Source organism: Thamnophis sirtalis, unplaced genomic scaffold, assembly GCF_051295495.1.
Source record: "Thamnophis sirtalis isolate CommonGarterSnake01/CBP01778 unplaced genomic scaffold, rThaSir2_p1.2 scaffold_11, whole genome shotgun sequence".
Lineage (NCBI taxonomy): Eukaryota > Metazoa > Chordata > Lepidosauria > Squamata > Natricidae > Thamnophis > Thamnophis sirtalis.
Genome location: NW_028261391.1, coordinates 238,998 through 262,448, shown reverse-complemented (window position 1 = coordinate 262,448; position 23,451 = coordinate 238,998). Strand labels below are relative to the sequence as shown.

The 23,451-nt window shown below is 59.8% G+C and overlaps 3 protein-coding genes across 3 annotated transcripts; all 3 read right to left on the bottom strand.

Moving 5' to 3' along the window:
- Positions 1–619: 619 nt before the first annotated feature.
- LOC148043399 (uncharacterized) lies at positions 620–4,631 on the bottom strand. The gene is made up of 2 exons (XM_087724979.1): positions 4,577–4,631; positions 620–4,232 (listed from the first exon to the last, which is right to left on the bottom strand). The coding sequence occupies exon 2, from the start codon at positions 4,229–4,231 to the stop codon at positions 1,295–1,297; it is 2,937 nt and encodes a 978-aa protein (XP_087581105.1). The 5' UTR covers position 4,232; positions 4,577–4,631; the 3' UTR covers positions 620–1,294.
- A 1,863-nt stretch (positions 4,632–6,494) lies between these two features.
- On the bottom strand, positions 6,495–8,078 carry LOC148043398 (uncharacterized). Its single transcript, XM_087726030.1, has one exon. It carries the CDS (start codon positions 8,076–8,078, stop codon positions 6,639–6,641), a length of 1,440 nt encoding a protein of 479 aa, XP_087582156.1. The 3' UTR covers positions 6,495–6,638.
- A 5,101-nt stretch (positions 8,079–13,179) lies between these two features.
- On the bottom strand, positions 13,180–17,919 carry LOC106557304 (uncharacterized). The gene is made up of 2 exons (XM_014076520.2): positions 17,882–17,919; positions 13,180–14,948 (listed from the first exon to the last, which is right to left on the bottom strand). Exon 2 carries the CDS (start codon positions 14,941–14,943, stop codon positions 13,201–13,203), a length of 1,743 nt encoding a protein of 580 aa, XP_013931995.2. The 5' UTR covers positions 14,944–14,948; positions 17,882–17,919; the 3' UTR covers positions 13,180–13,200.
- Positions 17,920–23,451: the final 5,532 nt, after the last annotated feature.

The window sequence follows — 23,451 nt, the reverse complement described above, 5'->3', positions numbered from 1 at the left end:
GACTCCCGATATGCTTTTGTGCTTTTGTTATAAGAGAGGAGAATAAAGGGGCAAAGGATGAGGGTCCAGGAAAACTCTAGGAAGCCACCCAGCTCTATATTTTCTCTTCTGTTCTCTCTTCTGTTTCAGCCCTTCAGAACAGCTTCAGGTGGGGACCCAGACACAATTCTGGGCCTTCATTGTCTTGGGCCAAGCTGCAAAGCGGATCCACCCCAGAAGCTCTCGGTTGCCTGACACCAAAGAGCAGCGGAAAACACCCAGGTGGGATTCACCCCAGGCGCCTGCTTGCTTGTTGATCGGGTTTCTGCATTCCCAACACTCCTGGTGGTTTCCGGCAATAAAAGGCAGGAAACAGAAAAACCAGCCCAGAGGAAAGGTAAACTCCCACCATCCAAAGGAGCCTTGAAGGTGCTGCATCTCAACCCACACAGGTGACCCCCCCAGCACCTGGAACTGTCCTCCGTTGGACACCAGTGGGGCCCCAGGGTGCAGGTACCCCACCTTTGGATTGGCCAATGATTAGGCAGCTGCATTTTGGACCGATCAAAGCTTGTGAGTGTTCTTCCCCCCCCCATCCCCACGGCCAGTGGGCTGCGGCCACTCTGAACAAGCCAATCGCTTTGAAGATACCACACTCTTTTTATTAGCATGCGTGCGATACGCCCGGAGCCCTCCACACACGGCTATGGTGCTTGCTGAAAACCCTTTGGAGCCTTGATCCAAAAGGGGAACCAGATCTTACTTATCTTTTGCCTCCTGGGCTGCATTGCAAAGAGACAGGCAGACCCGGTGGAATTACAGCCTGGGCTTGGAGGATTTGAGATAAGCCCACCTCTGCGACCTCCTCCTTAGGAAGGCCCCCAGATACCCTTGGCCAGGGAATAGAAGCAGCCTGCTTCCCTCGGCCCCCAATGCCCCTCCCATTCTTCCTCCTGTCGCCATTCAGGGTTAACCCAGCTGGCTTTAAAGGTTTCCTGAGGCGGTGGGGGAGTGGGCCCCTTCAGCAGTTCATAGGTAGTGGGGCGAGGGGGGGGGAATCTCAGAGGTCCCACGTCTGTGGTATGAGAGATCTACCACAAGTGCATTATAACAGCCCCACCACATGGTGGAGAGGAGAAGAAAGGCCCTCCTGTTCCAGGTAGGGCTACAGCTGGCAGACTCAGTTTCCCCATCTTGGGGTCCAGGAGGGGGCAGTATTAAGGAGAAGCAGCCCAGCGCAGGCCACTCTGCCCAGGCCCTCAGTGGGTGTCCCAGGAGGCCAGAGTTGAGATGGCTGCTTTCCTGCCACCCCCCTTCACTCCCTCCCTCGCCTGGCCTTGACCTGCACCAGCCTCACTGGCCTGGAAGGCAACTGGACCGACTCGGTGGCCTTGTGGAGCACGTATGCCAGGCGCCCGAGGACGGCTGCACAGAAGACGGCCACCGAGAGCATGGAGAGATAAAGCCAGAGGAACACTGGGCAGTAGCGGGAGTTGGAGCTCAGCAGGAAGTCCCAGGGCTGGTGCTGTGGCAGAGGAGCAGGTCGGCTGGGGGGAAGGGGGCTCCCCACACTCGGGGGCAAAGGAGGGAGAGAAGGGGAAGGGCGCTCTGCTGCAGATGGAAGGGGCGTCTGTGCCAGGGTCGCCCTGGGGGCTGTGGGGCCGGTGGGTGGGGCCGGCACGGAGGGTCTGGAGCTACACACGGATGACGTGGTGATCCCAGGACTGCCGGTGGGTGGATCCTGGCTTTCTGTGGATCTCTTGGGGACTGTAAACTGTTCAAAGGTTCTTGCTGAGCTGATGTTAGTCAGAGCAGTGGGGGCTGCCTTGGTGGGAGTGCGCCAGGGCACAGTGGCCTCCGTGGTTCGGGTCCCCGGTTCATCCTCTGTGGTCGGAGTATCTGTACAAGAGGTGAACTGGTGGCTTATGGAAGAAATCTCAGAGATGGCTGTGGCATTTGGGGTTGTGGCTGGAGAACTCATGGAAGTTGTGGCTTGAAGCGGCGTGGAAGGCAATTCAGTGGCAGTTGTGGCTTCTTTGCTTTTGGCTGGAGAAGTCGTGGAAGTTGTGGCTTGAAGCGTTGTGGAAGGCAATTCAGTGGCAGTTGTGGCGTCTTTGCTTTTGGCTGGAGAACTCATGGAAGTTGTGGCTTGAAGCGTTGTGGAAGGCAATTCAGTGGCAGTTGTGGCGTCTTTGCTTTTGGCTGGAGAACTCATGGAAGTTGTGGCTTGAAGCGTTGTGGAAGGCAATTCAGTGACAGTTGTGGCGTCTTCGGTTGTGGCTGGAGAAGTCGTGGAAGTTGTGGCTTGAAGCGTTGTGGAAGGCAATTCAGTGGCAGTTGTGGCTTCTTTGCTTTTGGCTGGAGAAGTCGTGGAAGTTGTGGCTTGAAGCGTTGTGGAAGGCAATTCAGTGGCAGTTGTGGCGTCTTTGCTTTTGGCTGGAGAACTCATGGAAGTTGTGGCTTGAAGCGTTGTGGAAGGCAATTCAGTGACAGTTGTGGCGTCTTCGGTTGTGGCTGGAGAAGTCGTGGAAGTTGTGGCTTGAAGCGTTGTGGAAGGCAATTCAGTGGCAGTTGTGGCGTCTTCGGTTGTGGCTGGAAAACTCATGGAAGTTGTGGCTTGAAGCATTGTGGAAGGCAATTCAGTGACAGTTGTGGCTTCTTTGCTTTTGGCTGGAGAAGTCGTGGGAAATATTTCATGGGTTGTGGAAGGAATCTCAAAGACAGTGACGGTATCTTTCTTTGTGGTTGAGGAACATGTGGATGTTGCGGCTTCAGGACTTGTCCTGGCTGAGGTGGGACTCTGAGGGGGGGCGAGGGGGGAGCTTGAGGTTGGGGTTTGGGTGCTCGTGGGGGAGCTGCTGGTCATCAGGATTTGGGTGCTTTTCGCAGGATGGGTCTGAGGAATGGTGGCTGAGGCCTGAGACGTGGTGGGGGCCTCCTGCAGCATGGGGGGCTGAGCTGCAGCCCCAGCTGTGCTTCTCCTTGCTGGGGTGGCAGATGGAGAAGAAGTGGGCACCCGGGTGGCTTTGAAGGTGGCTAAAACGGGTGTGGTTGTTAAACAGACCAGCTGGTCCTTTGACAGCGAGATCACATTCTTGCCAGCCAGGCCTCCTGGGCTCCTGCAGGTTAACTTTTTGGCATCCTTGATTCTTTTGGCATTAGCGCTTATCCACTGGTGAAGGTAGAGAAGGTGGCAGTCACACCTCCACGGATTGTCTCCAAGATGCAGGGAAGTGAGTTTTCCCAGGTGGTCAAACTGACCGGTGGGGATGGCCTCCAGGAGGTTTCCTTGGAGCTTAAGAGTCGTCAGGGCGGGGAGGGAAGTCAAATGCTCCAGGGAGGAGATCTTGTTCCTGCTCAGGTCCAGCTCCTTCAGCAGCCGCATGGCCCCCAAGGGCGGGAAAGCTTTCAAGCAGTTGGAAGCCACCCTCAGCTGCTTCACTTTGCTCAGCCCAAGGAAGGTCTCCTCTGGGAGAACGTCAATCGAGTTCTTGTCCAGAAAAATCTTCTCCAGGTTGACCAGCCGTCTTAGCAAGTTGGGCGGGAGAGCCTGGAGCCTGTTGCTCTCAAGATTGAGCTCCACCAGCTCCTGCAGGCTGTCCAGGGTCCCCTCCGCCAGGCTCCCAATCTGGTTATCCTGCAATCGGAGAGTCTTCAACTGGCTCAGTTGCTGGAAAACATCCCGTGGGAAATTGGAGAGCTGGTTTGACGCCAAATGTAACAAGGAGAGTTTAGGGAGCCCGTCAAAAACTCCATCGGGGAGAGACGCAATTTCATTCCGATGCAGGTAAAGCTCTTCCAAATCCCCAAGACCCTCGAAGAGCCCCTTCTCAACCCTCCTCATCTGGGAGTCCCTCAGGTTCACCTTGCGCAGGCGATCCAGGGACCGGAAGGTGCCCACCGGGAGATCCCCTAACTCAGCTCCCGTTATTTCCAAATCCGTCAGTTTCCCCAAGTGATCAAAAGCTCCCACTTCGACTCTCTTAATCTTGCTGTTTATAAATTCAATTTTCACTAGGTTAGACATGTTCGCAAAGGCTCCCTGCCTGATTTCTACAATGCTGGTCTCCACAAAGAACATTTCGGTGATAATGGGAGCTACTGACTTGGGGATCTCTGTGATATCTCGGGTCTTGGTGTAGACGTCTTGATAGGGGCAGCTCCCGTTCGGAATGCCACTGCAACTCTGCTGGTTCCCTTGGCTGGTCTGGAGGAAGAGGAGGAGGAGGAGGATGGTGGCCCTGAGCCACATGCTGGAAGAGACCAACAGCCCTGAGCCTTTCTCAAAGTATTCCCTGTGCCCACCAACCTTCCCTGCACTGCAGCGTCCTAATTTCTAGGACCCCTTGAATCAATTCTTCGACCCTTCTGACAGGTCCTCAACCTGCTGTTTTAATTCTTGCAAGTCATTGGTCAATGGGACCAATACCTGTGGGGACACCGCAGGGCTCCCCCCCCCCCTCACTTGCTCTCTGCTGCTGCAGTCACAGCCAGACCAAAAGGGAGCATTTTGGCCCTGCAAAGGGAACACCGACTGCCCACCCTTCCCTCCAGGGCCTCCCCGCAGGTCTCTGATGTGGCGGCTAAGAGGACGCACCTGTTGGCTGAGCAGCCCCCGGAAATCCTTCCTGGCCAGGGCAGCAGGAGGTCTTGAGAAGGCGCCACTCACCTCCCCGGAGAATCTGCCCCTGATCCAGATGGGCCTCTGAGGGATAGGTGGCCCTTATCTCCCTTATCTTATGTCCCAGAAGGGTGGAGGAGATCTGCATGTAACCCAAGGCACCTTTTGCTCTCTGCTTTGGTCTGATAAGCTGCGAGAGGCGCTTGGCAGCCCCAGGAGTCACCGCTGGTGGCTCTGTTCTCTTCCCCCCGAGGGCACATTGGGGCTCAGCTGCCCCTCCCTTGGCAGGAGGAGTGCCCTTCGCTTGGCACCCACTCTCCACAGTGTGGAGACCCCCTGAGATGGCAGGAGGCTGGTGCTGCCAAAGCTGAGCAGAAGGGGAGAGAGACACCCCCTAGTCAAGGGTGCCCCCATCTTCCCAGAAGCAGGGCCAGCCCCCTGACACATTCCCTGCACTCGTGTCTATAGAGGCTCTTCGTCATCCAGGTCGTCCCGGAAGTGCTTTTGTCAAGAGGCAACTGGACTTTTTTCTTTGAAGACGTTTCGCTTCTCCTCCCAGAAGCTTCTTCAGCTCTGACTGGATGGTGGGGGATGGAAGGATTTATACTCCTTGAAGACAGCTGTCCGCTTGGGTTCTTTTAGAGCGTCAAACTCAGTTTCATTGAGGGCCAAATCAGGATTGGGTTTGACCCTGGAGGGCTGGGGGTGGCCACGGTGGGCATGACACGGGACTGCACCTCTACAGACATGGCTTTATAAACGTGTAAAAATAGAGAGGCATATATTTGTGATTTTTTTTAATACTTACTTGCTCTGCTTGATTCACCTTATGAGAGAGAGAGGCCAGATCAAGAAACTGACTCCACAGGAAGATCAGAACGATACACATTGTTGACATGGGTGAAAATAGCAGAATCCCACAAGCATGAAATGTAAAATATTTTACTTTTCCTCCCTTTTGAGTCAAAGACTCCTGGACCACTGCGGAGGCTGAAAGTGGTTTGGGGGGGGGTGCTCGAGCCCCACCCGTGCCCCATTTTTGCTAGCAGAGGCCCTGCAAGGGGCTCCTTTGCTGTTCCCAGACTGGCCCTCAGAACCCCATGGGGCCAAACTGGGGAGAGCGGCTTTGGGGGGAATCAGGGACCAGGACTAGTTTATGGGAAAGGCCAATCCCTCCCTGCCCAAGGGACACAATGGTCAGTGCGAGGGAGGCCAGGCCTCTCTGCACCCACCACCTTTTGGAAGCCCCCTGGGGGGGGAGGAAGAGATGCGGATTTTTGGAGGGTGGGATAGGTAATAATTGACTGATTTTATTGGTTTAAGCAAAACATGTTACATGTACCGTGGTTGGATAAAACACCGGATTGGGTTTAATTCAGCCCCTGCGAAAAGTACCCAACAATCACACAGATATCAAAGTCCTCAAACATCACGACAGCAACCATCATAGCAACGAAATCTGCAGAAAGAAAAGTAAATGGGATGGGAGGAGGGGGAGGGGAAGGGAAAGAAAGGAGGGGGGAGGGAAAGGACTAGGAGGAAACAAGGGAAGCCTAGCTAGAATCTTCAGAGCCCCCCCCCCCCCCCCAAAAGGAATGAGGCGCGCGGGGGTGGCGGCGTCTGCTGTTGCCGAAAGGGAAAACGGGAACCTCGAGGTGCTTCTCCAGGGAGGAGAATCCAGCGGTCTGCTCTGTGCAGGGAGCCCCGGGGACCGGAGCCGGGAGCGGGACAGGGGCGAGGCTACCTCTGTAGCAGGAGCTGCTCCAGGATGGGACCTCAGCGCTTCCGGGCGGCTCCCTGGCTTGGATCTTGCAGCACTTGGAACGGGCGCTGCCTGAACTGCGCCTACCGCTCCGCAGCTCCCTGCCCCTCCTTGTCAAGCTCAGAGGGGGGGGGGCGCTGTCGGAGTGGATCCTGCTGTGCAGTAGAAGACCACCAGGCGGGGCTATAGCTCCCCAACCCCGTCCTCCTCCTGGCCCTCTTTTGCCGGGTGGGGGGTGGTGCAGGGAGGTCTGCCCTGAATGGTGCCCGTCGGCCTCTAAGCAACCCAGTCCAGGCCGCCTGTCTCTCTGGTGGGAGTCGGAGCTTCCCCTGGGCAGCGGGCACTGCCAGGCTGGCAGGGGCAAAGGAGCTGTTCCTCCCTGGCAGCTAGGAGAGCCCTGCCCTCCAAGGGGGCGGGGGCCCGGCAGAAGACGCGGGCGCCAAGCGGGTGGTCCATATCGCTCAGCCAGTCGGCCAGGGGGGCCAGGCGGCAGTCGCAGCGCCAGGGGTTGCCCTCCAGCGCCAGGCTGGCCAGGGCCTCGTTGGCGTCGAAGAGCCCCTCGGGCAGGCTCTCCAACCGGTTGTGGGCCAGGTCCAGGGCCTCCAGGCTGCTGAGGTTGGCGAAGGCCGCCGCGGGGAGGACGGCGAGGCAGTTGTGGCTCAGCTGCAGCCGTCCCAGCCCGTCCAGGCCACGGAACGTCCCGGCAGCCACGCGGTCCAGCCGGTTGTGGGCGAGGCTGAGGACTGAGAGCTCGGAGAGGTCGCCGAAGAGCCCGTCGGGCAGCTCCCGCAGGCGGTTGTGGGCCAGGGAGAGGTCCACCAGGCGGGGCGTCCCCCGGAAGAGCCCCGCGGGCAGCGCCGCCAGCCGGTTGCCCTGCAGCTGCAGAAAAGCCAGGCTGGGCAGCCCCGCCAAGAGGCCGGGGGGCTCCAGGCGGCCCAGGGCGTTGTGCTGCAGGTGCAGCCGCCGCAGCCGGCCCAGCCCCGCGAAGAGCCCCCGGGGCAGCTCGGCCAGCCGGTTCCCGTCCAGGAAGAGCTCCCGCAGCGCCGCCAGGGGACGGAAGAGCCGCGGCGGGAGGCGCGTCAGGCGGTTGTCGCTCAGGCGGAGCTCGCGCAGGCGCAGCAGCGGCTGGAAGGTCTCGGCGGGCAGCTCGGTCAGCTGGTTCTGGGCCAGCGAGAGCGACTGCAGGCCGGCCAGCGGCTGGAAGAGCCCCGCGGGCAGCGCCGCCAGCCGGTTGCCCTGCAGCTGCAGCGCCCGGAGCGCCGGCGTGCCGTCGAAGAGCCCCTCTTCCAGGGCTTCCAGCCGGCTGAAGCGGACGGCCAGCTTGCTCAGGCAGCCCAAGCCCAGCAGGGCCCCGCGGGGGAGGCCGGCCAGCTGGGCCAGGGCGACGTCCAGCTCGCGCAGCCTCGGCAGCCCCGCCAAGGCGCAGCCCGGGAGCGTCCGGAGCGGGCAGTCCAGGAAGGAGAGCTGGCGCAGGGCGCTGCCGTTGCTGCGCGGAACGAAGGCGCGGCAGGGCAAGGAGTTCAGCGAGGCGCCCACGAAGAGCAGCCGGGTGGCCTCGGGGGGCAGCTCCTCCGGGACGCCCGAAACGTTTCGGCCCGAGCAGAAGACGGTGGCGCCGCCGAAGCACCGGCACGGGGACAGGCGGGCGCAGGCGGCGGTCGCCGGCGGGGCCAGCACCAAGGCCAGCAGGAGGAGGAGGCCGGGCCGGGGGCGCATCGTTTGGGCCTGCGGAGGAAAGGCAGAAGCGCCGCCGTCAGACGGGTGGGAGTGGGCGAGGGCTCTGGAAGAAGCCTCTGCCCTCGCTCTTCCCCAGCCTTGGCGGTCTCGAGATAGGCCACCCAGCTCCCCGGGACCCAGCCGAGAAAGAAACCCCCCCTTAGCAGCCCAGGGGCGGGGAGTAAGGAGTCACAGGGGCAGAGAGATCGCCTCCAGGCGTGGCAGAAGCCCCCCCCCCTCCGATGGACTCCATCTATCACTCACCCGCGGGACCCTCGGGGGTTTTGCAGGAATCCCAAAGTCATCCAAACACCCACAGCCCAGCGAAACCCGGAAGCACACAAAAACCGGAAATGAAAATCCCCAAACCACTCTTCCATGGGTTAGAAACCAGGAGATGGTGAGTTCTAGGTCGTCCCTTGGCATGGAGGCCAACTGGGTGACTTGGGGCCAGTCCCTATCTCAGCCCGACCCACCTCACAGGCCTGTTGTTGCAGAAAAAATGAAGGCGTGAGGGGGGGGCGGAATTAGGCTTGTTTTCCCCTTTGAATTACATAGAAAAATGACAGAATAAAACATTGTAATGTTGCTGCCACCACCACTCTGGGCAAGCCTTGAGAAGGGCCTGGGATGATGTGGCAGGCAGGGAGGGCCACCGCCTCAGCCAGCCTGACCCATTGGTGAGCTTTCAATATGTTGCTTATCAAAGAGGAGGCAAGCAGGGGGCTGCCCGTCGATTCTGCTCCTCCCCTCCCCCCAGGACAAAGGGACCTCTAGGCGAGGTTCACTGTCCACTGCGGTGGAGATCCAGCCAATCAGCTGGACAGCCTTGGGAGGAGAGGTGTCCCCAGGCTCAGCAGGAGAGGACAAAGGGGTTGGGCCCATTCTGGGCAAAGGGCACCAGCCAACTGGTGCCAGTTTAGAGGAGGTCTACCAAGACGAAGAGAGAGCCACAGGCTGAGCCCCGGACGTATCTAGGAATGCTCAGCCCACCCAAGGTTGGGGGGGAGGTAGAGGCGATCCCACCCTGAAGGGAATGGACGGACTCCCGGGGGGCTGCAAAGGGCAGAGCCAGACCTGGTGGGTCAAAGCGCCCAGGAGGGAGCTCGGAAGTTCCCTGACTCTTCCGGTGGAACAGGCTTCCTCAGGAGAAGGTTCTCTGCTGGAGGACTTCGGGGCTGGAGAGCCCCTGTGGATGATGAACAGAACTAGTAGTTGGTCTAGATGGCCTTTAAAGTCCCCTCCAACTCCATGATGTTTATTTATTTAGGCACTTCCTGAAACGGATTCATTTATTAAGCCCTTGATCTAAAGTTGCCTTCTTCCAGACTTCCGGGGGTTCAGGAGGCCTCCGTTGTAACGGCATCCTTTGGTTGGTTCTCCAGGGAGCAGAGAGGAAGCCAAGGATGCCCCCCTCACCCTTCCCAGTATGCAGACAGGCACCCCTGGCCCAGGCGGGATTTTCCCTGGAGGCAGATGGGCTTTGGGGCTGGATCCCATACAGAGGACTTGGGGTGGTGGGGAATGACGGGGGCGACTGGAAGTTGCACTGAATGCTGCACAAGGAGCAGCAGTCTGTTCCCCCTCCCCCCTCCACGCGGGACAGCGATGCGCAAGGATTGCGGCTAAAGGGCCCAACGGAGACCAGCTTGGAAGGGGGTGGGGCTCTTTCTGCTTTGCCAATGCTACATATTGGGAGCTTCCAGATACGTCCCTGCGTTTCCCTATCTCAGAATTCTGGGACTGCCAATTCTCAGCAGTGGGAGCGAGAAATATCATCACTCCCCAGACCAGCATGGCAAGTGGACCCCCCCCCCCTCAATCCACAGCCCAGGACCTGCTCCCCAGATGCTCACTTACCTTCTGCGTGGCCAGTTGCCCAAGGAAACCCCCACCCTGTGTCCCCAGCCTCCACCAGCAGCCTCGGTCAACAGGGCGGCCGAGTCAGTGACCCACTGGGCAGAGGCATCTGCAGGACTTTGCTTTCAGAGATTGGGGCAAAGGCTGGCAGCCTTGGGAGGGGAGCAGGGCGGGCACTGGCCTCTCAATCAACAGCTGCAGCAGCAAGGGACCCTCCCCTCGGGGGAGGGAGGGGGAGAGGCTTTGAGGCCTGGCCTCTAATCCCACCTGAGCACTTTGGGGGCAGCTGCATGGCCTTTGGGCAGCCCTCACTGGAGAGAAGGCCCCGATTCACCAGGCACCTGAAAAGCCCCAGCAGGTGCTTTCCCAGATCCTTCAGTCCCCAAGCGCTTGGGAGCCCCAGAGGGGCAGGTGGCTAGACCCTGGAGCCCAGGAAGGGAGCAGGATGACCTCCTGCTGAGGGCAACCCACTTCCCAGTCTCCTGCCTGGCCTGGTTCTTGGGGGGGGGGCAGTGTTCTGGCTGGCTGTGTTCATACAACCGGGTCATGTCAAGAGCAAGCACAGGCCCTGATAGGTGAGCGCGGCACAGAAGAGTCTTCCTGTAGCTTTGCATACCTGCATTTGATTTTATCAACCAAGTGGAGTCAGGCTACTGCTAGATCAGCAGGTCAGCGGTTCAAATCTCACCGGCTCAGGGTTGACTCAGCCTTCCATCCTTCCGAGGTGGGTAAAATGAGGACCCTGATTGTTGGGGGCGATATGCTGACTCTCTGTAAACCGCTTAGAGAGGCCTGAAAGCCCTATGAAGCGGTATATAAGTCTAACTGCTATTGTCAGGTTAAACATGTTGTGTGAATGCCATTATGCCTGAGGAACCCTGTCAATCAAGGCTTGCCCACCTTCCTATGGAAGGGAGGAGGAGGAGGAGTGGTCTTTCGCCACCTTCACCCCATCTATGACACACCCCCCCCATGCCTGGGCTTCAGGCCCCTGGCTGGCTGCCTTTCCCTGATCCCCAGGGGCCTGGGGGGTGGGCAGGCATCCTAGTAGCCTTTGGGGAGAGGGGGGTGGGGGGTTATCCTTCTGCTTCAGAAGCCGGGAAAGCCTCTTCGCTTACCTGGCCAGACAGAACCCGGGGCAAGAGAGGAGAAAAGGAACGGGGGATGGAGGGGGTCTTTTGGTGGGCGTAGGAGTTTCCATGTTTTGTTTCTTGCGGGAAGAGTGGCAAAAGGGGGGAGGGGGAGGGGGCCTTCTGCAGGGGAGCCTAAAGCAGCTTAGAAGTGACTGGCCCTCCCTCCTTCCTCCCCTTTCAACTCGCCTCTTTATCTCCTGGGGTCTGTGGGTGGTTCTGATGTCCACCCCAGTCCCGCTTCCCTCTGTCGCTTCCTGCTTTACAGAGGAAAGAGTTCCTTCTGCCGCTGGCAGCACAGGAAACCCCCGCACCGCTTCTTCCCGGCTTTGGAACTCTGGCCTGCCTGCACGGGGCTCTCCCCTTCCTGGAACTGCTGTGGCCCCTCAGCCTCAGGGATGGAGGGCAGCCCCAGAGCCCCCCCCCCGTGGCAGAGGGCGCGTGGACTCTCCCAGGCACTCTTCGGCTGTAGAGGCCCCGCCGCCTCCCCGGCCCCTCCCTCGCTCTGCCCAGGGGCCCTTCTGACTGGGCGGGGCTAGCCGTGCTGTGTATGTGGGGGGGGGGGGCTGTTCTTCATAGGAAAAAGAGCTGCTGCTGGGGATCCACTTGATCTAGTTTGCATGATGTGTGAACCAGGTGAAGCTGCAGCCAAGATTGATTTTGGAGGGTGGGCACAGACCAAGACCTTGAATGTAAAGCCGAACTCGCAGCAAGGCTTGGCAGCCATGGGGAGGGGGGGGTTGGGGGCATAAGTGCATCTCCTGGCATTGACCATGGATAACGAGTTCAAGCTGACCCGGGGGGGGGGAGAGGGGAAATGGGGGTGCTTGCTATCTGGAACCCCACCACTCCACCCATCCCGCAGCCCCACTTGATGCTGTGCTGACCCCCCTCCCTCTGCGCCCTTCCGTCCCCCTCCCATCCCCCACCGGGGCTCAGGGGAAGGAACCGTTTTTAACACGCTGGGCCAGCCCGGGGGAGGCAAGGCAGAAAACGGGGGGCATGAGATGAAGCGAGAAGAGCAGCTTTAATAGGCCCGGCGGCCACTGGTCCACAGCCCCGTCCAGGAGGCTCCTCTGCTCCCTCCCAGAGCTGCCCCGCCCCACCCGCCCCAACCCTCCTCCTCTGCCGCCAAGGCGCTACCGTCGTTGCGGGGAACTCTTCGCCGACCGAACCGCCTGGCTGGGCCGCCGGAGGAGGTGCGCGCCGCCCTTCTCTGCCTCTCCTGGCTCACTGGCGGAGTCTCTGCCCGATTCCCTGCTCCCCAGAAATGCCAAACGCCCCGGAGCCGGCCCTGCCCACCGCAACAGCGCCCGGGCTCCTCCCCGTCCACGGCTCCTGGGAAACCGGCCTGCATTCCGCAACGTCCAAGCGCAGCCCGGTCCCCTTCAGCTGGATGCCTGGAGCGCCGTCCTCGGCTGAGAGGCAGCGGGAGAGCCTCGGGCCTTTCTCACCCAGGGCGAGACCGCTCATTGCCAGGCCAGCGCGCGGCTTCTCCTGTTCCCATCTGGGCGGCCACGGGGCTTCCGGAGTCGGGGGTGCGCGTGTCTTCCTCCCTAGATGGAATCTGCCGACCTTCTCTGCGCCTCTATGGGAAACGTACGAGTGGCGCCACCCCCGGGGCACTCCAGCCCGCCCCAGAAGCCCTTCGCCGGCCTTGGGTGTGTGGCGACCCGCGTAGGTTCCGACCGCTTGGGACCGACGGTTCAGGAGCCGAGCGCCTTTTTGGAGAGGGAGTGGGGCTTGCATGGGGGTCCCGTCCCTTCGAACAGCCCAGACTTGCAGCCTGCGTGAGGAAAGTGCGGCCCGGATTGGCGCCTCTTCCTAAGTGCCCCAAACTGTCCCGACCTCCCAGTGCTGGTTCCGGCCACCGCCCGGCCTTCCTAGCCGTCCCGCTGCGAATCCGGGGCTGGGCGTCCCTCGATTGAAAGGCGCGCAATCTGCCTCAAAGGAGGGCCGAGCGAAGGAGCGCCAGCGTCCGTCTGGGCACAGATCCTCGGGGCAAAAGTCGGCTAGTAGCGGCGAGAGCTGTGGGGCGCCGGTCTGCTGCTGAGCCAGGGCCGGGGCCGACGTGGTGGAGCGGGTGAAGGTGCTGGAAGAAAGGGCGCGACCGGGCCAGCCCCATAGCGGACCTAGGGTTTGGCCGGGACGGAGCGCTTCCGCCTGGAGCCGTAGACGCCCGCTGCCAGCACCGTCCCCAGGAGCAAGGCGGAGCCCACCACGAGGCAGGTGACAACGACCCCCGTCTGGGTGCGGGTCAGGCCCCAAATCCCGCCTCCCCCTCGCCCCGCTACGGGGAGCTCCCCCGGGAACTCGTGCGCGATCTCTGCGCTGCCAGGCTCGATATCCAGCGGCGGCTGCCAGCGTCCAGGCGACAGCGTCTCCGGCGTCGGCTCGCTCTCCGAAGGGGCCTCCGTGCGGCTCCAGACGGTTCCCCAGCCCTCCAGCGGTGCGGAGCTCCCAGGACCGAAGGTTGTGGCCTCCGGCTCCAGCAGGGAGCGGCCCAGCTGCCAAGGCGGGGCGGCGCAGCGGGGGTGGTGGCTTTCTCTGCCGCGGCTGGACCTGTTCTCCCGCAGCCAGCGCCGAAGCCACCGCGTGGCAGCGTCACAACGCCAGGGGTTGTCGTGCAGTTGGAGGTCGCGCAGCTCCGGCAGCCCGTCGAAAATGCCCACCGGAAGCTCCTCCAATGAGTTGTTCTGCAGCTGAAGGGCGCGCAGGCCGGGGGTCCCCTGGAAGAGCCGCGCGGGCACGGCGGCCAGCCGGTTGCTGTGCAAGGAGAGGTTCCGCAGCGAGGTCTGGTCGCGCAAGAGCGCCTCGTCCAGCGTGACCAGCCGGTTGGAGTGCAGGTGAAGCTCCTCGAGGGCCTCCAGACCGGCAAAGGCGGCGGGCGCCAGAGAAACGAGGCGGTTCCTGCTCAGGACGAGGACCTGCAGCGTGGTGAGGTTGGCCAGGGCGTGGCCGGGCAGCGAGGCCAGCTGGTTGTCGGCCAGCCGGAGTTCTCGCAGATGCGGCATAGGGCCGAAGGTGCCCGGACGCAGCTCGCGCAGGGCGTTTCCGAAGAGCGAGACCCTCGAGAGCTCGGGCAGGCCCACCAGTAGCCCCTCGGGCAGCGTCTCCAGGAGGTTGCCGGACAGCAGCAGCTTCTGCAGCCTGCGCGGGCCGGCGAAGAGGCCGACGGGGAGCTGGCGCAGCCGGTTCTGGTAGAGGGCCAGTTCCTGCAGCTCGGCCAGGCCGCCGAAGGCCCGGGGCGCCAGCTCACTCAGCTGGTTCTCATAGAGGCGTAGCACCTGCAGGCGCGCCAGCGGCGTGAAGAGGCGGGGCGGCAGGCGCACCAGCTGGTTGCGGGCCAGGTTGAGGCGGGCCAGGCTGGGCAGCTGGTCGAAGGCGCCCGGGGGCAGCCCCTGCAGGCGATTCCCGTGCAGCTGCAGCTCCTTGAGCGCACTCAGCCCGGCGAAGTGGGCCGGCTGGATGCGGCGCAGCTGGTTCCCCGACAGCAGCAGGGCCTCCAGCCGGGCCAAGGGCCGGAAGACGTCGGGCGGCAGCTCCTGCAGCCGGTTGCTGGCCAGGCTCAGGTAGCGCAGCGCCGCCAGGCCCTGGAAGGCGCGGGGACTGAGGCGCTCCAGCAGGTTCTTCTCTATCCGCAGGGCGAGCAGCTGGGAGGCATTGCTGAAGGCCGCGGGGCCCAGAGCAGCCAGGTGCGTGTTGGTGACCTGCAGGCTCATGGCCTTGGCGGGCAGCGGTGTGGGCATCTCCGTGAGCTCAGCGCCCGAGCACTCCACCTGGGCCGTCCTGGAGCAGGAGCACCCGAGGGGGCAGACGCCGCCCGCCAGGACCGACGGCAGGAAGCTCAGGAGCAGGACGGAGCGGAGCGTCATGTTGCCTGCGGAGAAAGAGAGACTGGTGTGAGACCCTGGACTGTCCCACGCGGAGCAGCGAGTACCCTCTCGTCTCACGCCCTGCAGCCGCCCTGGGTGCTGGGGCCTCTGGCGGGGCAGTTCCGCCCACCCCCCTCCCCATGCTGCTAAATGGTAGCCAAATTGCAGGGAGGGGGTTTTCTGCCTGGCTCTGCTGCGCCCCTTCCCCCCCCCATCCTAGCCCAGGTTCTGAGCACTCGGCCTCCAAGGGCTCCGCCTGTCTCTATATCCCCACCCCCCCTCTGCCCCTCACCATGGAAGGCTCTGCATTAGTCAGGCCGCCTGAGGGAGTGGATTTCAGCCGAGCGAGGTTGGTTTGGGGAACACAGCTTGGTTGGTTAAGCCTTTCCTTAGCCCTGGCTTGGGGGGGAGGGGAGGGGCCGAGATCTACTAAGGGCAGCAAGGGGAGAAGACCCACCACCCTCAGCCCACGAAAGCCGAATGGCTCAAAAGTAGAGACGTGGCAAACAAGAGCCAGTCTCGGAGAGGGATGGAAGACCGCTGATACTTCCATCTTTTGGGCCCGGAATGAGAGGGCGGAACCACAGGGAACATCCGTGGCTTGGAAGAACCACGCTCGGTGGCAGACCAGGGCAAAATGTGCTCACGTGGGCAGCGATTGCGCAAACCCGAGGAACTGCCTATCAGTAGAACCCAGCTGGAAAGTTGCCCGCTTGGGTTCGAGGCCCGAGTGCTGCCTGACGGGGTGTGGACCCCCGTTCTTGCCCAGTTCCAGCCCTCCTGACATGCAAATGCGAATAAATGGGGACCACTTCGGTGGGAAGGGAACAGAGTCCCGTGCACCTCGATGTATCATCGTGCTGGCCACATGACCACGGGAAGTGTCTTCCGGGACAACGGGGGCTCCCTTGGGCAAGAAACGGAGATGAGCAGCGCCCCCTGGAGTCAGATACGACCGGACAAGGGGAACTTCCATCTTTACAGCGGAATGGGGGCCGTTAGAAAATCAGATTGCCCGATTTACTCCGGACACAAACCGGAGGGGACAGTTAGAGGGCAGGGTCAAGATTGAGACGGAACCAGACGACCTGGAACCACAAGTAGAAATCGGCAAGAGGAATTTCAGCAAAGACAACGGAGAAGGCTCACGGACCAACCCTGCGCTCTGCTGACGGGAGGGGCTCCTGAGCTTTGGGCAAGGGACGGGGGGGGCCCTTTCCTCTCCGGGAGACGGCCAAGCTCTGCCTGCCCCCTTGACCGAAACTTCTCCGAACCTCTGCTCGGACAGCAACGGTCCTTGTCTTATGATGCGCGGGTCTAGCAGGAGAATCTGGGCGAAGGGACCGCAGCTGGTCTCTGGCGGGACTCCTGAGGGATGGATGCCTCTTCCCGGAGCGCAGAACAAGAGAGGGGGCGGCGGAGACAGAAGCCCCCATCTCAGAGGCCTGGCCATGCCCACTTTCCCAGTCTGGCTGTCCTTTCCAACGCGCCTTCCCCGCCAGCCCATAATCGCCTTCCGCTGGAAACGCTGAGCGAAGCTTTTGCGGTCACCATAATTACAGCCCATCAGGCCGATTTTGGACTAGCCAGCCTGTAGTGCGGGGAGGGAGAGGGCAAGCGGACGGGGGAGGCATCGGAGCAGTCCCGTCCCCCAGACACACACCCGGGACCGCATTCACGACGCGTGAGGTCATGGGAACTGCTGAGCGCAGAGCGAACCCGCAAAAGCGGCCGCCCCCGGGGCGTCGTGTGCTTCAAACGCTCGGCTCGCGATGTCCGGGTGGCCCGAGAGGGGGGGCTACCCCGCCTGGACCCTCGCACCGCTCGGTACCGTTCGCCCGCGATGCTGTCGCTGCCCTTCGGCTGCATCCGCAGGAACCGTTCTATCTGATTCCTGAATTCGCGCGCTCTCTCTCTCTCTCTCTCGTAGTTTGATCGATTCGGGTTAAACCCCTTGATCCCGAATCGATCAAACTACGTTTCACACAGTAGACATCCAAGTGAAGACTCCCCACACTTACCTGTTGTGCGAACCGAGTTGCGAAGCCTGTCTGAGGTCAGGAGCGCTGTGCGAACACGGCCAGCGCGTCTCTCTGAACACGCGGAGTCCTTTCCCTGACCAACCAACCCCGCCATCCCATCGCCCGCTGTGCGCGCGGAATCGAGTCGCGGGGAGAAAGCCCCGTCTGGGAACTACTCCGCGGGAAGCAGACGTCGGCCGAACGGCAGAAGGGCCTCAGGCACTCAGCTACCCGGGCCGCAGAGGCCGCAGAGGCCGCTGGTTGCTTGTGCTCTCGGCCAGGGCATCTCCAGCAGGCCCTTCCTCTCCCGGAGAGCTACGAGGGAGTGGCGTCCAGGTCGCCCACCCACCCACCCACCCCGCCCGCGCTCTCGAGAGCATCCCTCTGGGAAGAATCCCGAGCTGCTCCCCCTACCACACCCCCCCCCCGGCCCGCAAGCTTTGGACGTGCGCGAGTCCTCCACGCCAGAACTTTCCCTGCGGCGGCAGCTGGGCCAGATCAGCCCCCCGCCGGTTCCCCGAGGAAGGAATCTGGCCGCGCCGCAGCTTTGCCTCGGCCATATGGAAGCAGTTGGCGGTGCAGGACGGGCTTGTCTCCGAGTCCCGCCCTCTTCGGCACTCCAGGAGCGCTTCGGGGCGGGGGTCTCGTTTGCCGAAAGAATTTAGCATCCCCTCCCTCCCACGCCCACCCCCGCGCCCAGCAACCCGGAGAGCGGGGGGGGTTCCCATCACTTTTGTTCTCTTTGTTTGAAGCGCTTTCTCGGTTTGGCGTCTGTCTCGCAGTCTAACGGTTCGGTTCCCCGCGAGCAGCAAAGGGAAAGGCGAAAGGAAGAATTCCCCCACCCACCCACCGCCCCGCCCCGCCGCCAGCCCTGGGAACAGGCCGCCGTCGTTGCAGAGGCACCGGGAGGCACTTACCCGAGACCAAGGAAAGGCGACGGCTGCCGGGCTTTGGGTCCGCTGCGACCCTCCGCTTTCCTCCTCCCTGTATTTAAAGCACCAGCGAAGGGAAGCGTCACAGGTTGCTGCAACCGAGCAGGGAGCGGGAGGAGCGAGAAAAGAGACCCGCCCGAGAGGCAGCCTCCCTCCCTCCCTCCTCCCTCCGTCCTGGGTCTCTTAAAATGCCGACCTGGGACTTGGAGTCACACGACCCCGTAGTAAGGAAGGAAGGGAAGCTGCAGCGCTGACTCTCTTGCTCCTCTGTGCACCAGAGTCGGAGGTATTGTAGGCAACCGAGGTGGGGAGAGTCGGTCTGTCTAAAGCCATGGGGTCCTTAGAGGTCATCTAGCCTGATGCTCGGGATTTGCAGGCTCCCCTGTGACCCCCAGGCCAGCCTCTGGGCCAGTTCAGTCTTACTGGCCCATTTTGCTTGTCTGAGTATCCCAGGGAAGTGATGGGGCTGCCTGTGTTTAACAGTTGGGGCTTCAGTAGTTTTGACCTTGGTTTGATTGTATCACTTAATATGGCGGCCTTTTTCTGGATCTTTGCAAGTGAGCCACTGAATCCCCCGCTGTGTGTCCTGTGGGAAAAGGACTTCCTTTGGATCTGCCACCCGGGCACCCTTTTGCTGGGGACTCTGCTGAGTGGGCTCCTCCCTGAGAAAGCCATTTCCCAGCCGCCCCCCTCCTTGTCCAGGTGCTCTGCATAAACCATTCCCCAGGAAGAGGAGGGGAGCCTCCAGACACACCAGTGTCAAAGTGCCCCCCAAGTGGAGCTTCTCCCCCCACCCCATGGGAGGCAGCATCCTCTGGCGTGTCCCATGTCTCACGAGGGGAGGAGGCTGGTGTGTGTGTGTGTGGGGTGTCCTGTAGGGGAAAAGGTGGCACTGGAAAGGGGAGGCCGCGAAGAGGCCCTTCCCTCCTCCTCCTCCCCCCCGAGGAGAGGCTGCAGCAAATGGCTCGCAGTGTCAGCGTTTCATCCGGGCAGCTCCTCCAGGCCTCCCAAAAGGAGTCCACAGGCAGCTTCCTGACCAAATTCCTGGGATCAGCAGTTCCCGTGTCCGAGTCTGCGGGAGAGTTGGGGGAGGATAATAGCGTCCCAGGACTCGCTTGGAATCTGGCAGCCCCCCAAGATTCCCCGGTAATGACTTCCAAGCCTGATTCTCCTCCTTGGCAGCCGATAGTTCTCAAAGGGGCCTGCAGTGATCAGCCCCTCTTCAGCCGAATCCAAATCCACACGCAGCCAGTCAAAATCAACACCATAAAGCCAGAGATGAAAGCAGCCTTAACAGGGCAGAAAGGGAACATCAGCAACACAGGATGTCCCCAAGGGTTGACACCAAAGAGTTCAGAATTCCTTTAAAGGAGACCAGAGCCACAGAAAGAGGCAGAGGAGCCCAAAGGCCCAGAGAAGGGAAGGGATTTGGGGTAACTCCCAGGTGGAGCAGGGCCCCCCACAAGTGATCCTCTTCGTTTCAAGGGGGGAGGGAGAGCAAAGGAAAAAGCAGATGCCCCAAATGGCATTTTGGACGCAATCTAGAAGCAACCTTTGTCTTGTGACCATAAACTGCCCAAATCAGCTGGGCTGGTGCTGCGGCCTCCCCAGCAAAACCAGCCGTGTTATTTGAGGGCTGCACTGGGCAACTAGTCGATCTGCATCTGACTGTGCCAGTCTGGCCAGCGCCTGATGCCCAGTCCTGCTGCAGCAGGGTTTGTGGCTGCCACCCCACAGCCAGGGTTAGCAGTCGGGGCAGGAGCCAGGCAGGGCCGCAGAGCAGAGGGCCTTTGGCTGTCCTTGGAGGCAATGCCCCGCCCTGCTCCATGTAGGCTGGCAGCGGGAGAGCCCCCCTGTGGATGAGCAGGAGCCCCCTGCCTCTCCTCTGCCACACCGGCCAGCGGCTCTCACGGAGGGGCCCCCAGGGGCCTCTGCTGGCTGAGACTTCTGCTCTGCCCGAGTGGCAAAGGCCCAGAGGAATAGGAGCAGCTACCCACCCTTTTGGGGGTCCTGCAGGCTCCCCACTGACAGATGGTGCTCAGCAGCCCCCTCCCCTCGATGGGAGCAGCCGCATCCTGGGCCATGTGTTCCCTGGCAGGGAAAGGGCTGCGGTTGGCCTCGACTGGATTCCTCCCCGGGCGCTGCTGCTGCTGCTGCTTCTGCGGCCTGAGCGTCTCCCCCCCCCTCCTGCCCCTCGTTAGCTGCATGGAGCCTTTCCAGGCAAGGATCCTTCTGGAACTCCACGTCACCACTTCCTCCATCCAGATTTCAAGGCCCCTCCACCGCCGTTGACACCACCGGGAAAGCGTCTGTCCACACCACCAAGCTGGACTCTTCTTCAAAGCAGCTGCCGAAGGGCCCTGCTGAGTCGGCATGGGCCGGGCCGGGTTTTCCCTCCAGCTTGGCTCCCGTCCTTTCAGCAGGATGCCAGCTGGGGGCAGCAGGAAAGTGGGCAGCTGGGACTGGCTGTGTTGGACTGGCCGGAGTCAGGCAGCCCCGTCCCACTGGGCATCTCCAAGTGGCAATGAACCCAGCCATGCCTGCCTGCCTGCCCCAAAATAGTAACCTCAGAAATTGGAGGCAGGAAATGCGGAAATGAGAGGGAGGCCCCAGCCAGCCAGCCAGCCCTGGGCCTCCCAGCCCCAAAGACCCAAATGCTGCCATCCAGTTCTAGACTTGCAGTTTTTCATCTTTCCTGTTAAACATAACTTTGAAGCCTATATAACTTTATAGGAATTCCTATCCGTTCTTCTTGTTGCCTCATATAATCTCTCCAACGTTTGCTGCAGATTACTTGACTTCTCAGCCAAATGGAAAGAGCTGCATATAAACGTACATTCACTTACAATCCTCGTCACCCGAGTTCCCCTCTTCTTCTGCCTTATCCGTCATGGGACTTTGGGATCATGTTGGCCATCCCATTTTTATCACTATCAGCCACACACAAAAAAAGGGGCTGCTGAGTTTTGCCCAAACGTGTCATTTAGATTTTGAAGCCGTGAGGTTCTTCTTCTGCCTGGACCTCCTTTGCCTTCAATCGTTCCCTGGGGGGTTAAGTGGAGGAGGAGGTATTTTTCAGGTGTCACATCCCTTGTCCAAAATATTCTAACTTTCTCTTTTTAATTCTTTTGATGATTTCCCTTGGCTTCCCCAGGCGGCTTATTACACGTTTCCTTACAACTTTTAAAATGAGAGTCCAGATTTGGCTGGATCCCACATAGTTAAGCAGACTAGTCCTTCTCCCAGTCCTATATCCCAAACAATCCAATAAATCATGTTTTTGGACTATGCATCCCCCCACCTTTCTCTCTGTGTGTGCGTGTGTGAGGGGGAAGAGAGATGAAGAGGGTAGCCAAAGCAGGAACAGCCTTCTAGATGAGGGAACGGAGCCTGCCAGCTTGGCTCAACTGATGCCTAGAGAGTAGGGGGAAATTGAAACTGATGGGCAGCGCCTTGCCCGGGGTGGGGGGCTGGGAGGACACCAAAACTGACAAAGCCAGCAAAACTGGCTGGCTAACAAACGTTTCTTCAGCCTTCCCAATTCTCTGGCCCCTGGAATGAGAAAGGCTCACGAATACATTTCAGAACTGAACAGAATCAGAGTTGAAAGGGCCCCTGGAGGTCTTCTAGTCCAACCCCCAGCACAAGCAGGAGATAATATACTGTTCTGTCCACTCTCTTGTTAAAAACCTCCAGCAATGGACACCCACAACTTCTGGAGGCAACCCACGAATGACCCTGGTTAATTGTTCTCGCTGTCAGGAGGAAACTCCTCCTCCTTTCTTCTCCCCTTGATTGGCGCCCGTCCTAGCCCTCCTTTGGCCTGGCTGGCCTGGGGCCTGCAGGGAGGCAGAGGTGGAAGTGCCCGTGGAGGGCAGAGGCGAGCCTGGAAGAAAGCAAGGGGGGAAAGCCTCTTGGGGCACAACAGTGTGGTTAGTAGCCACAGCAGCCCAGGAACACGGAAAGAGCACATCAGATTTACTCCCAATAGTAATGGAATTTTACAAGGCCATTTACTACAATTACATAAAATGTCTTTATTACAACTGGGTACCATTATAAAAAACAGCAAAATAATTTTTTTATGTGGAGCCACTTGTTAAAACAAAAGTATTTTTCAAACATTTTAAGATGATGGGATCTTGCCAATCCTGACCTGAGGTGCTGGTGGCAGAGAATACATAATTTATCCAAATGTTTGCATATTTATACATTTTTCTTTTAAAAAGTGGACATTTCTATGCCCAAAAATGATATCTGAACCTTCAAATCAACTTTTCCATCATATATACAAACATTTGATTTTAGAATTTAATCTTTGCAAGCTAAAGAAGCCCTTTTAAGTCTGTGTCAATCAAGGGAAGCTTTTGAGAATAAGACCGTTTGCAGCATAAGAATTATTCTTCACCTCGTAACTACTGATATGCAGCCATAATATACTACAGTAGATAAAATCACCCAGCGAAGGAAAACCGTTTCTCCACTGGAAAAATAAATAATAATGAAGGAGGGAAAGTTCTCAAAAGGGCCAACTGAAAACACTGCCGGAGGGAACTGGGTGGCGGTCTTTTGCCCCTTTCTTGCGCCCATCTTTTCACCAGCAGGACACTGGAGAGGATTCCTGCCCCCTCCCCATTCACCGAGGAGCTGCCCTGTGGGTGGGTGGGTGGGTGGGTGCTTCCGCCTGTCAGCCGCGAGAAGCGCAGGGGGTACAAGCAGCTTCCAGGGAAAGGGGTGGGTGTGCCATGACTCCCAGCAGTCTTATGATTACAGTTATTTGGGAAGAAATAAAGGCATTAATTAAAAAAAAAAACCCCTGAGGGATGGAGGTTTGTGTGTGTACATATATTATTTTAAAATCTGGATATTTTAAAAAGTATAATTTAAGAGTTGCTCTTTTCTTGAGCAAGTCCTTTAGAGATATGCATAAATAATAAAATAAGATTTAATTGGCCATATATACAATCTTAACAGCTTTAGGGGTAAGTCTGTCTGAAATAATTTACGAACCACTCTGAATCCAAGTTAGCAAAGTGATGTTTGTTCACCTGAATTCACAAGCCTTCAAGGAAGTATAAGAAAATAATTATTTAAAAACACCCAACTTCGGAATTTGAAGCGTCCTTGGAACAGATTGAAGATGCGTCACATCCCTTCCAGAGGGGAGAGCAGCTTGCTTTGAGGGGGGTCCCCACAACTGCTCCCCAAAGGGCGGCTTCAACACAGTGTTGCTTTTAGTCCCACGACCCCGTGCAGGCGCTGTGTGGCCGCTCCCTACAGAGCCTGCTGACCAGCCCGCTTTGCTTTGCCTAGCCGGGGAGGCGTGGGGGGGGGGAGGCAGAGCGGGGAGGGGCAGCCGGCAGTCACGGAGGCCCCTCTTCAGAAAAGGCTCCTCCGTCCTCCGGCAGCCACCGCTTCCCAGCAGCGAGAGGGGCTTGCAAGCCACGGTTCCAGGGTCAAAGGAGCCTGGCAGGTGCTTTGTGGATTCCCAGGGCAGAAGGGGGAAACGCCTTCCTTCGCACGGGGCCTGGGGGGCCTGACTGCAGCCGGCTCCT